The sequence below is a fragment of the Phalaenopsis equestris genome, unplaced genomic scaffold (genome assembly GCF_001263595.1).
Source record: "Phalaenopsis equestris unplaced genomic scaffold, ASM126359v1 Scaffold000105, whole genome shotgun sequence".
Classification (NCBI taxonomy): Eukaryota; Viridiplantae; Streptophyta; class Magnoliopsida; order Asparagales; family Orchidaceae; genus Phalaenopsis; species Phalaenopsis equestris.
The window spans coordinates 1320238-1335980 of record NW_018164547.1 but is presented as its reverse complement, the minus strand read 5'-3'; the positions used below and the strand labels follow the sequence as shown (position 1 = coordinate 1335980).

At 34.0% G+C, this 15743-nt stretch overlaps 1 protein-coding gene across 1 annotated transcript in view; it reads left to right on the top strand.

Annotated features, from left to right (window-relative positions):
• The window catches only part of LOC110020632 (TBC1 domain family member 2A-like), a 60956-nt gene extending 60052 nt beyond the window's left edge, over positions 1-904 (top strand). Inside the window, exons 14-16 of the mRNA XM_020718790.1 lie at positions 200-336; positions 463-544; positions 624-904. Coding sequence (XP_020574449.1) covers positions 200-336; positions 463-544; positions 624-635 — 231 coding nt within the window. The 3' untranslated portion in view covers positions 636-904. The remainder of the gene's footprint in view (positions 1-199; positions 337-462; positions 545-623) is intronic.
• The last annotated feature ends 14839 nt before the right edge of the window (positions 905-15743 follow it).

The following is a 15743-nucleotide window of genomic DNA, read 5'->3' as shown; positions in this document are numbered from 1 at the left end:
CATTATATTAATCAATGTGCTCATTAATGTCACCTCACTAATCCGTGTGTATAAATTTATTATAATAAATTCTATTGCTAAATTTTTCTTTTTGATTATATATAATTCTTATTATGCTATCCTCTTAGAATTGTATAAAAAAGATGCCTTGATTTATCACCACTACTATGTTTTTATCAACAGTGATATATATGTGCAGGAAAAATATGAAGAAGCCATGAACGAACTTGCACAAATGGAGAAACGTGCTGTAATGGCTGAAACGTTGTTGGATGCTACAGTTCAGTACCAGTGTGGTCAAGTGAAAGCCCAGCAACAAAAAGCTCAATCTCCAGGGTATTTTACTAGTTAAAATTTTCCTGTAGCATTGTGGTAAATTTGCCATTAAATATTGAGTAGTAATTTCCTCCCACTTGAATCAGCGGTGTCCATGCATTTACTCTTAGTGATATTTATGTGTAGCACGCCGACTTGTGAAGATCCACCTGTCAGAAGTGGCAGGCTTTCTAGACCATTTGGACTTGGTTGGCTTGACAAGAATAAGGTTAGTATGGATATCTTCTTTTACTTGACAACTCTACGGTTCAGTGGCGTTGATGTCTGCTTTTGTTCTGAATCCTTAGGCAAACCGTTGACTCTTGTTGAAAGAGGAATTCTAGGATATCATCATTGAAGCACGGACACCCACACGAAATAGGAAATACATATATAATTGTAAAGTTTGGGCAGGACATGCACAATATTTTGTTGGTTAATTTATATGCATACCGCACAATTCTATTGTATCTAAAATCCTAATGTCCAGAGTTTGATATTTACACTTTTATAACATCTCTGCGTCACAAGCCTATGCATGAATAGGTGCATTTCATTTTTAAAAGATAGTGAGTGGTATTTTTAATGTTATGTTAAAGATTGAGTGGTATGCATGTAAATATGAATGTTTAGGCATTAGATATGTAAATACATAGTAATTATGTGGATGCATGTAAATGCCTTTATTTTGTTTTATAAATTCTTGTATAAAATGCATAATTGTATTCTAGCAAGACAATCTTGCAATTAAGCCATAGAAAGCCACATCTAATTGAATCTGGCAATTCATAGCATACTCAAGGCAATCTTGAGTCATAGAAAGCCAGTAATATCCAAGACTTTTGATCTTTAGCTTCATATTAGGGTTTGATTTATGAGATCTGCATATGCACTTATGTACTTCTCTCATGGCATTAAGGACTTCATTGCTCCAAAGATAATGAAGTCACATCTAATTGAATGAATGCCAGTATAGAGTATCATTCATGATCGTAAAAGAAAGGGCTCTACTCTGGAGTTGAGCTGAGTGATCATCTGGGAGACTCCCCTTAACTAAATAATCAATGAAGTCTTGTTGTAAGTAACAAGCCTTGTCAATTGATGTTGTAAGAACCTCACTCGGCATGCTCAAAGATGTAGGCATAGGTATGTTGAAGATCATCGATGATAGAAACCTTCTATCTTGGATCACAACTATCACTAGATCTCAATTTGGGTTGGATAGCTCCTTGGTCAACTTAGCCAAGGCATCAACTACTATTCAATTATCATTATATTTTATTCAATATCATGTCAGGGATTGTAGTTATTAAAGCCATGACTCATTTGTGATAATTCAAAAGCTCGGGCTTTAACATCTTATAGATACTCATCACTTATCACAAGTTGAGAATCGTCATAAATTTTGATCCTCTTTATGCTTATATGAACGTCAATCTCTAATCGTAAAATTAGAGTATCATATTTTGCCTCATTATTTGTAGTGGCTATGTTAAGCTATTGAATAATGATTAATACCACATTTGAGAGAAACAAAAATATGGTCAATCCTAGCTTTAATGCAAGGAATGGCTCTGAATGTGTCTTTCATTAAGTAAGTCAACGTTAAAATATAACTCTCATTCTATACTTTCAAACTCCAGAACCTTCTCATTCGGGAGGTCATCCCTAAGGGGCTAGTCAATGGGTATATGGTGAGCAGCTAAATTGTCCACCAACACTTGACCCTTGATGACTTATTGAGGCACATGTGTGATATCAAACTAAAGTAAAACCATGGCCCATTTGTTTAGTTGACCAACCAAAATAGCGCGAGCCATCAAGTACTAAAAGAGGTTAACTCTCAATCTCAAAATAATGTGGTGAGATAGTATATAGTGCCTCAGCTTTTGCATCATGAATATTAGCGCCAAATAATATTTTTTAATTGGTAGATATTTCTTCTTAGCAAAGATGAAATGTTAACTTAAGTAATACAAGATATTCTCTTTTCCCTTATCATTAGTCTGAGCTAGCAATACACATACTGACTCATCCAACGTTATAAAATCAATGTCTTCTTTGAAATAGAGGTTGCTAACACATGGAGATTCATAAGATAATATTTTATATCATCAAACATCATTTAATACACATCATCCAAACATAAATAAGCATTTTTTCTGGTCAAGATGCTGGAAGGTAGGCATTGTCCTGCTAAGTTGGATATAGACCTATGGAATGCCAGTTTGCTGTGAAGATAACATAGTTGCGTTAAACTCTTATAGCATTCCATCTCTAAGATGACTTTAATATTATTGGGTTATATCTCAATTCTCCTATTTTGGGTAATAAAACTAATGAATTTACACCAATGGGGCACTTCAGAGGATTTATTTTCCGACCACACTTCTTGTCAAGCTTGAAGACAAATCTCAGGTTGATGATTTGAACCTCCTCTATATGAATTTTCACAACAACATTATTCATATAACACTCAACTTGCTTATGTAGCAAATCATCAAAGATGTAGGTCATCACACGTTGATAGGTAGCCCCAAAATTCTTCAAGCCAAAACACAAATCTTATTACAAAAAAGATCGATTAGGGCGTGAAAGAACGCATGCTTCGCATTCTATAGAGCCATCTAGATTTGATTGTATCCATGCAAGACAACCATAAAAGAGAATATATAATTAGATGATGTGATTTCAACCATATGCTTAGAGATCTGCAACAGAAAATCATCATTTGGACATGCCATATCCAAATCCTCAAAATTAATGCAAACTCATATCTAGCTTTTTTTTCTTATGAACTGATATGATGCTTATTAGCTAGGTGGGTTAAGGTTCCTCTCTTTTAAATCCCACCCTGCTCTCTTCAATGACCTTCTCCTATATATCTGGTTGCATCCTTCAATAAGGTTGCTTCACTGGGGCTACTGCCGGATCAATAATCAACCTATGCACTGGTATCTCAGGGTCTAGCCTAGGCATCTCGATGTAGTTCCACATAAAATAGTGACAAAATTCATGAAGAACTTTCATGATTTGCTTAGCCATTAGTTATAAAAATAGGATACTAATATATGTAGGATGAGGATCCTCATCTCTATCTTCACATCATCAAGCTCATCGATTGTCAAACACACACTGTCCTTGAGTTCATGAAGGGCATCCTAAATTTTAACACTAGGGATAGGGGTATCACCACAAGAACTTGTTGACACCATCTTATAGGAAGCATGAGGTTGTTTAGGCTTGGATAAACTTGAATGTTCATTGTATCCTAAACCACATATATCTTGAGATGATCTATTATGTCACATCCATTTACAAATCTTAGATTGATGAACAAAGAACATTAAGGGCAAATAACCATACTAAAAAATTTGTCAACCAACAGAGACTAGTAGTAAAAAAATAGAATTTTTTCTATCATTTCATTAACACCATAAAAAGAAAATATATCATCATGTTTTATAGGTGTATTAATGCTATAAAATTTTAAAAAAAAATACTCTCACCATGATTCTAGGAGGTATATCGAAAGTCTGTGGCTTGTCTATGTTTGACATGCTCCTCATGACCAAATCTTTATAGTACTATTAAGGCATTGGCTCAATAGTCCAAACTTCATTTGAAAGTGCCAAAGTGAACGAGTAATAGATTAAGAGCTTCTAAATGGAACATGCTCTGAAAAGTAATCTCCACCTCTAAATCCTCTGAAGTTAGATCTACCTTTGTCTCTGAGAATCGAGTGAGGCACACATCAATCTCTGACTTAGAGTCATCATCATCATCAATTTGGATTCTGATTTTAGTCGTCAGGAGAACAAGCAACTCATCTATAAGAAAGGTGAGGAATAACACTTGACCATCTCCTCTGATTTGTAACTCTTTGCAAGAGAGAGATGGGCCAACAGGAATAAAATATTGCCCCGGTGCCAAAGCATCTGATGTCGGTAAAGGGGGCACATAAAACTCTATATCCTCATATATGCCAACTTCATGGATCGATAACAGTTGCATGTCACATAGGATGCAAAAATTTTCTCCTCAAAGTGTGTGAAGGAGAACTATGGAGTCAAATGATATGAATGTGAAGTAAGAGGTATTGCTATCGATCACATGGAACTTAGCATCTTTTCTTGGCCCTTTAAAATATTGAGGGAGAACTATGGAGCCAAATGATATGTGGCCTTTTTCATTAAATCCATGCAGTATAAACCTATCAAGTCCTAAATGTTTTAAGTTGAGAGATAACAACTCAAGCATATGGGTGCTTTTTAATGCTCACCGATGCAATTAGATCCACTAATATACGATTGAAATGATTATGTATAGTTGGTTGTTTTGATCAGTAGTACCAATCCAACAAGATGTCATTGTCAGAGAAAGAAATGATGTGCAACTGTTGAGATGGGTCAAGCTCTTTCTACTTCACTTATGTGAAGTGAGCTCAGAAGATCTCAAGCTCTAATAGAATCGTCACTAAAGTCTCTCACACCTCAGAAGAAAGCATAAAATCATAGTAAACACTCAATAATGTTGGTAGCTTCTTAAGATGAGCCATGATATTATAATTAGCATAGCCAAACTAGCTTTGGTGATTCTTTTATTGGTCCCGAGGAACAAAGAAATTTTTAATATCTTGAGTGACTGCATTTATCCCCTTATCCTGAGTAGAATGTATCCTTACTCTAGGGGGAAGTAATTTGCCACTCTTCAGCTAAAATTACTAGATACCCTTGGCAGGGACTTAGAGAGAGCATCCCAATCATCAAACTAAATAGCTCAATCGATAGATTGCGGATCAAGATGAGATGAAGGATCCTTGTGACCTTTCATCATAATCATCATCATTATCATCATGAATCTGATAAGTACCACTCAAAGTAGGCATAAAAGGAGTCTCCTTCTCATCTTCCAAAATAAAATAATCATAAAAATTTTGAAAATAAGAGGAATACTTAGAAACACGATCTTTCATTTCATCAAAATTAATACAAAATACATAATGATCATTGTGAATATCACCGGAGAGTACAAACACACTCATAGATGCTAACAATACATAATCTAGTATCAACCTAAATAGCACATCGATAATAATAGATTGGTGGTGATATATGTCTTGCCTGCTTCCTCTAGCCTAAAAGGTGAAGGTAGGTGCATGCTGTACTTCCTCAAATTATTAAAGGCCTTCTGAATGCAATCCCTCTTAAAGGAATACATTTAGGGACTCCTCTCACTAGAGAGGTGTTGTTTTCTTCTTTAGGAAAGGTGGATGAGCCAACTTGACCGTCATAGTAGCCTTGCTGTCAAACAAAGCTAAAGCCAAGCTCTCATATGCTTTCCTAGAAGGATCAACGTTAGGGAATTTCTTCCTCTTACATTTATCAATGTCATGCTTGAGGACCAAGGATCCTGCATTCTATACACTTCCGAGAGCAACTTCGTAAAAGTTTTAATGGAATAGAGCTTGAGTAAAGTGGTAATGAAGCCTTTCAACTTGCTAAAAAGGAAAGACTCATGTTGCTCCTACAGTGGAGGCTTACACTGCATGCAAATTTTCCACCAATAGCAAAGATAATCTAACAAGGGCTCATTGGGCTTCTGCTGAGAAATTATCAAACACTCATCATTACATGATGATGCACTACACTGAATCACCTCACAAATGCGTAATTCAACTAAGTGAATCTAGTGTAGCCAAGCAATTGAAAAAGAATCACACAACCATCGAAAAGTGTAGCACTGCCGTCAGTATTCATCGGCAACCACTGATGGTCCAATATGTCCAAAAATTGAAGCAGAAATTGGACAATTATTTTGTATCTTCGGATCGAAGGTCGTCAGATATGACCATAAAAAATGGTGATAGTCCATTGAAAGACTAGTTTTTTGTCGCGGAATTAACTGATGATTATGGATTGTCGAATTTAATGACAAAAGTGTTGGAAAGCCAACGACAAGCCGTTGAAAATCTGTTGCATCAAAACAAAATTAATATGCTTCTTCACATTAATAATTTCTACACCTGCAAGTCTAACATTACAATTTTCACACAACATAATGTACTAATTCAAGCAGTTATTAAACTGATATCACAATAGTAATTAACTCTCAAACTACAAATAGAGATAAAAGAAAACCATTGCATTAAACCAAGCAAAATGATCATTTGTATGCAAAAATAATGTCAGTTTGAATTCATTGTTCTAAATAAACAAACATGAAAAAAATAAGTCTCTACTTGTCCGACCTTTCATCATCTTTCTCATCCGAGTCATCCTCAGTTGGCCGCTTTCCTCTCCATCGTGCATGACACAATATCACATAAACATCTTTCTTCATCTTCAACTCTATCTTTGATCTTATTTGAGCTAGCTGGGTCAAGACCCGGGCATCTACCTCGCCAACAACTCTGTTCTCAATATCAGAAGTCAATGCGGCAACCTGCACACAAAGCTCCTCCTACTGAGTGATTGAAGTTGATGCACCAGATGTGCTAGATGGACGAGCTTCATAGGCAAACGCCTGAGACCCTAAACCATAGACCCACCTCTTTTTTCTTTCCTTCAATAGCCTCCCTCCACAAATCATAATTGGATGGATCACCATCTGTGATCATAATAACGCTCGACTCGTGGGAACGACTTTCTTTCATCCTCTGAAAGGTCTACTGCAAAAAAAAAAAAGAAAAGAAAAATGATAAATGAAAGTTATAGGCTACAAAAAACTTCAATATTTATTTGAAATTTCTACTGATTAATCATGTGAATTACTTCAATCTCCTGAAATCGGTTGTCCACCTAGGTCTGGTCAAACTGCCGCTTATGAGTGCGCAGGTATAATGCACAACGGATGGGTCTTGTCCCAACTCTAGAGTCTGTCAGAGTAATAAAAAAGTTAGCATAGATTTAATGTACAATGAAATTTTAAGCAAAAACTAAGTCTTACAAGATTCCTCTTATGCTTTGTTTGTGGCATTGCCCCACTAGTGTGATTGGAGGCCCTCATGCCTTCGTAGTCAAAGCAACGATTCTATTTGGCCTGCTCTCTCGTCATTTGGTATTCGGGAGAATCTCAGGACCTAAGCAGAGAAACAAAAACATCCTTACAAAGCCACAAGGAGCATTGATGTGTTTTTCTTATGTTGTTGAATAACCCCGAAGGCTGTTGCTTTCCTTGCGCTCGAAGTTTTTTCAGATGTGGGCCTCCTCAAGATATTAAGACCACTATTTTTTCAAAATGAAATAGAAAATATTAGAATGATAAATATAAATGTATAACTGAAGATAACTTTGTTCATTATGTACCTTGAAATCTTGGAACCACATATCTCGAACTGGGATCAGGACCTCCTTTCATGATAAATAGGAACAATCAAACTCACTCTGAATACTATCTCGAATAGAATGGATGACCTGTGTGGGGGAAGAAAAACTAGATACAACATATCATTACTTATCTATGAAATTAAAAAAATCAAAGAACTAATACCAATACCTTAAAAAAAGTTACGTAATCCTCAAAGCCTAGAGCTGAAAATTGTTGTAGGTGATGCTCAAACTGGACGATGCATTAATAGCAGGTGGTGGTGGTGCTAATGTGTTAGGAGCATTTGGTGGAGGTGTTGGTGTGGTATGAATAGTTGGTGGCAGTGCTGGTATAGAAGTCACATCTAATGACGGTGCTAGTGTGGTAGTTGGAGCTAGTGGTGGTGCCGGTGTGGTAGACTTGACTAGTGGTGGTGTCGGTGTGATGATTGTGCTGATGTGTTGGCAGTGAGGGTGTTAGCTAGGAGTGGTGGTGTTGTGAGAGTGCTCACATTCTCAGCACTGTTTCCACGGCCTCGTTAGCTGGCAAACTTCTACTTTCTATAGGGATCTAGGGTGCCACATCCTCTGATAGGAGGGAGACTGCCCCTCCCTCTAGAAGCCATCTGTAAGGATAAAAGTAACAACAACAAGCCTTTATCCCACTAACTGTGGTTGGCTACATGAATCCATTTTCTCCATTGCGTCCTATTGAGTGTCATATTTCCATTTAATTCTAATAAATTAAGATCATTTTTTATACAATATGCCCAAGTATTTCTAGGTCTACCTCTGTATTTCTTAACATACATCGAATCTAAAACATATACTCTCTTAACTGGATCATCAAATGGTCGATGTTTAACATAACCAAATCATCTAAGACGACTCTGTAATTTTATCTGCCACTAGAGCTATACCAACCCTATCACAGATATAATCATTTCACATTTTTTTCTTTAAGTGTAAAGTAACTCATCCACCTAACCATTCTCATCTTGCAACACTTAACTTAGTTTTGTGGCTGTCTTTTAAAGGCCAACATTATGCAGCATAGAGCATTGCAGCCATCTATGAGGAGGAAAGGAAAATTAATTAGTGCAAATAAACAAAAATCAAAACTATAAAGTGCAATCTACAAACTACTGAAGTTAAAAATACAAAAGTACGTAGTAACTAGAGAAGAACTGTAAAGTGCATGCAATATACAGACTACTGAAGCTGAAAGTATAAAAGGATAAAGTAAACATAAAGAAAAATGTAAAGTGCGTGCAATCTATAAACTACTGCAACTGAAAAATACAAAAGTACTTAGTAAACAGAAATGAGAACTGTAAGGTGCAATCTAAAACTATTGAAGCTAAAAATACAAAAGTACGTAGTAACTAAAAAGAGAAATTATAAAAAACACGTAATCTACATATAACTGAAGCTGAAATTACAAAAGGCTGTAGTAAATAGAAACGAAACTGTAAAGTGCATGTAATTTATAAACTACTAAAACTTAAAAACCCAAAAATATGCCGTAAAAAGAAAGAAAAACTGTAAAATGCAATCTTGAAACTACTGAAACTGAAAACAGAAAAGTACGCAGTTGGATTAAATTACATATCTTAGTTAACCTCTTTTGATGAGTCACCAGAGGTTGATGAAGGTAAAATTTATTCATCTAAAGCATCGTCAGAGTCATACTTATTTATACTCATTTCTTCGTGTTTGTAATTAGCATCTTCTAAATTGAGCTCTTCATAAAATGCATAAATCTATCATTTTTATTTCTTGGTAAGCAGTTTCAATTGTATTCTGAATATCAATAGTCACTTTGGGTTTAGCCGTTATGACTGTTGCCCACTCAGCTTTGTCTCTTATTTTATGGGGATATGGAAGATAATATACCTGACTTGCTAGAATGAAAAGATCAAATTTAGCATGCATTCTATTCTATTTTACCTTGTTCAACGATTAGAAACTTGATCAAATCAATCACAACTGAACAAAAATACACTCCCTCCAATGGAGTCAAGATAAGATAATTCAAAAATTTCTTCAACAATCTCATAGTAATCTATCTCGTCATCTGACTTAGAAGTCTTTTTTTCTTCTGACCAAGATCTCTTATGAAACTTGTAGTCATTCACATCACAAATTTTTCAAATTTTCATAATGTGTGTTGGTCCCCAAACAAACTCTATCAAGCACTGATCCATTACTCTATTGATCCCATCATGAATCTTTTAATTCATAAAAAATTAGGTGTCAATGAAGATGCCTTAAAATATGTGTGAGATGAGTAATAAATTTGCCAAATTCTAACTTGCGTGCATTGAAAACCATTGAGGGAAATTATTATCTATCTCGTGACTTATGATATCGTCTTCAATTGAATTTAAGGAATCTACAATTAAACTGTTCACACATTGAAAAATTTATAAATCAGCTCATCATAATATTTCTACATCAGAAGGTGAACAACTATTAATATAAAATTTCTTACTCAATAAAGGGTTAAATTTCTTCGCAATTGAGAAGAACATAAAGTGTCGTTGCTCGCATCATGTGCACATTCCTAATGTTTCCCATAATTGCTACAAAATAGAAAGTGTTTAAGAAGCAATGACTCTTTCGTGGATTTTTCTTGCCCGAAATAGGGGCAGAAAGCGGTCGTCTCCTGCAATTAATATGCCCCACATATTGATCCTTCTGGCCACACTTTTTTTTTATTGTTCTCTTCAGATTATTAAAAAATTTATAAATAAATTATTATTTATAAAGTAGTAGCTATATAGTATGCATGTGTTATTATGTACCTCTCAAACAGATACATCCAACGATATTTCAAGCTTGCAAAGTATTGCTGCAATATTTGCTTCTAACCATCGTATGTTATTAAGTTCAAACGAGATGCACATAGTTCCCTGAAGAACACAATGATTTCAATTAGTGGATTTTGTATTTCGCTATGTAAGCAGCTTAATTAAATTGACATCAAATTTTAAAAGAAAATATGGAAGTCATGGCTTTTCATTCCTAATATCTTTCCTCCCTTGACATCAATACATCGACTTAAATTTGAATCATATATGCTGGGGAATTTTAATGCATGAAGCCACTCAGAAGTTGATCTACGTTTTGCCAAAGTAAGAGAGTATTTTGCTTTCGACTTAATATTTTTATCAGCAATAGTTTATTTGATCTTTGACTCCCGTTTTTTTGCAAATCTCCTTCATACTAGTCTGACATTCACATTATCCTTAATTTTTCCTTTTACATTCATCACAGTGTTGAAGATATTATAAAAAAAAATAAAAATTTATGTGTGCATGAAGTCAATGTTGTGACTGATCATATTATCTTTTTAGTGGCCGATCCCAAAAAAAGAACTTTTTTGTCCAGTTACGAGTAACACCAAAACCAGGTGAACAATGTGAAGAAAACTCGCGGCTAACGATAATCTTTAGAATGTTATTAACAATCTCGAATAATTTTTTCTCAAATACTCTTAGAGGAGGTATTGATTTCTCAATTTTATTTCTTCTGAATGTATTTTTCTTTTACCTGAAGGATTGTTCAACATTTAAGAACATATGATGACAAACAAATCATGAATTATTTCAATCATGCTGATGTGTAAATGTCTTAAATGAATCCATGCAATATGGACAAGTCAATGCTTCTGCAGTGCTCCACCCAAATAACATGTCATACTCAGGAAAATCACTTATTATCCACAATAACACCCATTTCATTTAAAAATTATGTTTCATTGAAACATCATATGTCGTGATACCTCTTTCTCAGATAATATGCAGCTCATCTATCAACAACTGCAAGTATACTTCAATCATTTCTTTAGGACTGCTAGAAATTGATATAATCAGTGTCATGAAAAAGAATGACATATCATGCACATCTCAGGTGGTAGATTTTATGGTGTAATGTTCACTGGCCAAAAAGAGTAGGGCGATGGAGTCTGACTGTACGGTGAGAAATCATAAGTGCATAAATGAAGCCGCATGTTACGTGCATTCCAATGAACTCAATTTATGTTCGATCAAAATATTTTCTCTCATCTTCATCTGCAAGATGACTCAATGAGTTCATTTCCAATGATTTGCCACGATGACACATCATATACGAAGCATGACAAAGAAGAAAATAACATCTAAAGACCTGAAATAAGCGGTTGATAAACGAGCCGCTTATGAAACATCCTTCAGTCTCTTACTTTTTTTTAATCTGAGATTTGCATTTAGTAGAATGACAAAATCTGCACCGAGTTTTTACTCTGAACTTTAAAAAAAGTATTCATTCATTCATACAATAGTCAATCTCCTCTGCTTTCAACCTATCTTGGAAACCAATTTTTTCATCATGTCTAAGTCTTCCGAAATTAAAATCTTCTATGAATTTATCTTATTCAATAATCTTGCAAACTGATTGAAACACTCGTGACATGTTAAACTCGGCTTTAACTTTTAGCATTTTGAGAGATACATATTACTCAGAATTTGATATGCAACTCTCTCACAATAGATTTGAGTTGCATTTAGTAAAAAAGTCAATTCCTGAGCTTTGTGGTTTGGTGCATATCCTCCACTCGACTTAGATAATAATGTATTTTACAATCAAAGACCATTTCCTTAAATCGACTTGATTGAAATTCAGGTTGAGGTTCATAGCTTGTCGAAGGAGTAGAGTTATATATTGTAGGGTTGACTTCATAATGTGCAGTTCAAATCTAATAATTAGGTTTAAATCACTAACAATATAAATCATATTTGATTTCATTCGGCGTTAAGTGTCTTCTATTTTTATGTTTCGAACATAGACACTAAAACATACCTTTAAATAGGTACATCAGAAGATTCGATGCCACTACCATGAAGACGCCAACCCTGTTCAAGAACCTCTTAATGATTCATTTTTTATCTGGATAAAGCCTATTGTATATTTACAACCTTGATGTACAAATATCGATAGATAATCTGAATCATCACAAAACCTAAGACATCAACAAGTGCAATCAACACGGTTCGATTAAACATAAATATGTGTATGACTTTTAGGTGTTACCTTTCAGTCTAAGAAAGGAAATTTTATTAAATAAATAATGTCTTACATGACTGGCATGCGGAATATTCAAATGTGGTGGCATGAAGGGTAGGAAAAAAAAATCTTGGTGACATTTGTAATATTGTAAAGTTATAGGTTAGGGCAGAACTGAGGGTTTTGTGATGTCTTTTGGCCATGATTGCATGAAGGTATGGAAAAATCTTGAGGGCTAGCTCGAGTAGTGCTTGATGGAGGCTTTTATTTCATTTTTTTTTTTACATATTCGAGTATCTCTTTAAACTCTCGAGTCGAGTTGGATCTAACTAAAGCTCATGTAACATACGAGCTCAAATCTAAGCTCGAGTTCGACCTCCTGGATTGATAAGCTCAACTTGTCAGCACATTAATGAGACTGAGCAAATTTAAGAGAAATAATCTCTTCTTAAAAAAAATGTCATCTACCATTTCTGAGCACATTAACGATACATTATAATGGAAATTAAACTCATTCACTCCATATGCTTACCTTCGCTGTGGGTCCTTATTAAAGTGATCTTTTGTATATGGAGATGTTATTTTTCCATATATATATATATATATATATGTACTCTGACAGTTAAATATATATACACGGTGCTTACATTCAAAGATATTTGATTTTTTTTTATTTTGAAAAATTTACGTACATATCACTTAATTTCTTATGTATTTAGACATCTAACAATGAACTTCAATTTTTACCGACGTACCACCTTACTTATGCATGAAAAATGTGTGCTTCGCTTTTTCGAAGTTATTGCTATTTACAAATCCAACATAAAAAATTATTACTATTTCAGGCATAAATTTTTGTTACAAATCTAACATCAAAAAATTTTACATACATACCTCCGCGCTGCATAAAAAATTTATTATCAAAGCATCCGAAACGTCGCTATTTTCAAATTTAGCACCATCTTTCATCCATTTTTCAAATTCTCTCTTAGATATCAAAATTCATGATAAAACACAATCAACATGTTTCATTTTTATCAAATTCTTAATAGTTCGATCGTTGCACGCATAGATATATCGATTTAGCAGTTCAAAAATATCAACTGTGTTGAATGTTGTAACAATGTTAAAAGTTTGAACTTCTCTAAACATACAAACTGAAAATGCGAAAAAACTAATAGTTCAATTTACATAAAAACTTGGAGAGATGACTGATATGAAATTACCTTTGCTTTGGCTGTAAGAAATCATGATTTGGTGCACCATAGCGAAAAAGCAAGCTAAAGGGGCGCGTGCGGCTTTTGACAATCGCGAGAGGTGGGAGGAGAAAATGCGGAAATTTTAGAGTTGGTTCGGTATTTAAAGAATTTTTTGTTAGCTTACCCATGATCTGATTGTTGGTGTATAGCCCAAAATTGATGATGTAGATTTCTGATGATCTATGGTCGTCGGTTTATAATTTACAATGAACCGGCAGAAATAAACAATCGGTTCGTCCTCGGTGACCGTCGAAAAAGTTTTTTACTAATTATCTATGGGCTACGACCTTACGTGTCGGCAAGCCGTCGAAATTTAGCCTTCCCATATAATATCGACAACCCGTCGAAATTCAACTCGATATTTCCAACACACGTAAAGTCGTTGGTTATTCCGTTGGTAATAGTTGTTTTCCGATAGTAAATATTCATATTACATTAAAAATAGCACTATTTTAACTTTTAAAAATTCAAATTGACGTTTTATGCAAAAATATGATAACATATATATATATATATATATGTAAAAATTTAAATTTAGGTGTTAAATATGTCAATGAATAGGATTAAGTTGTAGGTATGTAATTCTTCCTTCATTATTTATGTTTTAAGTCATAAAGTTTTTATTAGATGGAGTAGAAAATCTTAAGAAAAAATATCTAATATATATATTTTTTTTCATTTTAATTGATAAAACTTAAAAGGAAATTCAAATTATATTTTTGTGCATATTTGTCGCTTTGTAGCTATACTCTTCACTTTTTAGTACGTCACGCTTATGTCAAATTAGTTAAGAAAATGCCGACTGCGGTCGAAATAAATAAAAGTTAATTAACTTTTGTTCCAGTGAAGAATTAAGTTGAGTCTGCGTTTCAGGATAAACAACTTATCATGAAATGAGGCCTGCGGGTCGACCGCGGGGTTTGACCCACAGCCCGCATTTTGTATAAAAATGAAACTGTGTTTTCAGTAAGCAGACAAAACGCACGAACCAAATGGTGCCGGCGTTTTCAAAAACGCCCCCACACTTATAAGCTGCCCAAACAGTTCCATTTTATTGTTTGCACAAATTTATCAGGTAAGTTCTTAGCACATTACTTCATTGTTTGCACAAATTGTTGCAAAATGCAGAACTGCTGCATCAACTGCATTTATTTATTCGACATTAATTTAATTTTCCTTCTGCATTCCTCTTCAGCTACAGCCTGCGGCATCATTATCTTCACATGCACTTGATATTCTTAAACAATTAAAATTATAGATATATTAATTTATTTTTTAATTATTTTAAAGATATTAAATTTATGTAAATGTATATAATTTCTATTTTTTTAGCACATTATGTAATAATAATAGAGCTGATAGCTTCTTCAAAATGCAACATCTTAATCAACTTAAAATTAAAAATATTACCCTGTAATTTGAATCTTAAAAATGGTTTGATTTAATTCAAAATAAATTTAATATTAAATTTTTTTTTTTGTATTACATGCATATATTTTGGCTATAATTTTAATTACTAATAAAAAAAAATGATTATAATTTTTTTTGTCTTAATTTAGGGTCCAATTGGGACGAACTGTGGCATCATAATGCATTGTCCGTTTGAGTAAATTGTATTTTGACAATTTTTTTGAAAAACTACGATTGAAATTTGTATGTGGTGGCAGCTTTTCTAGATGCTGTAATAGCCACAGTAGTTTTTTTTTTTAATATTAAACTTTTCTTCAGCAGTTTCAAAGTTAAATTTTAGAGTGTTTGGGGCGGCAGTGCAGCGCCGCACTGTTTTTTTTTTTTTTTTGTAAAAAATATTGTTATC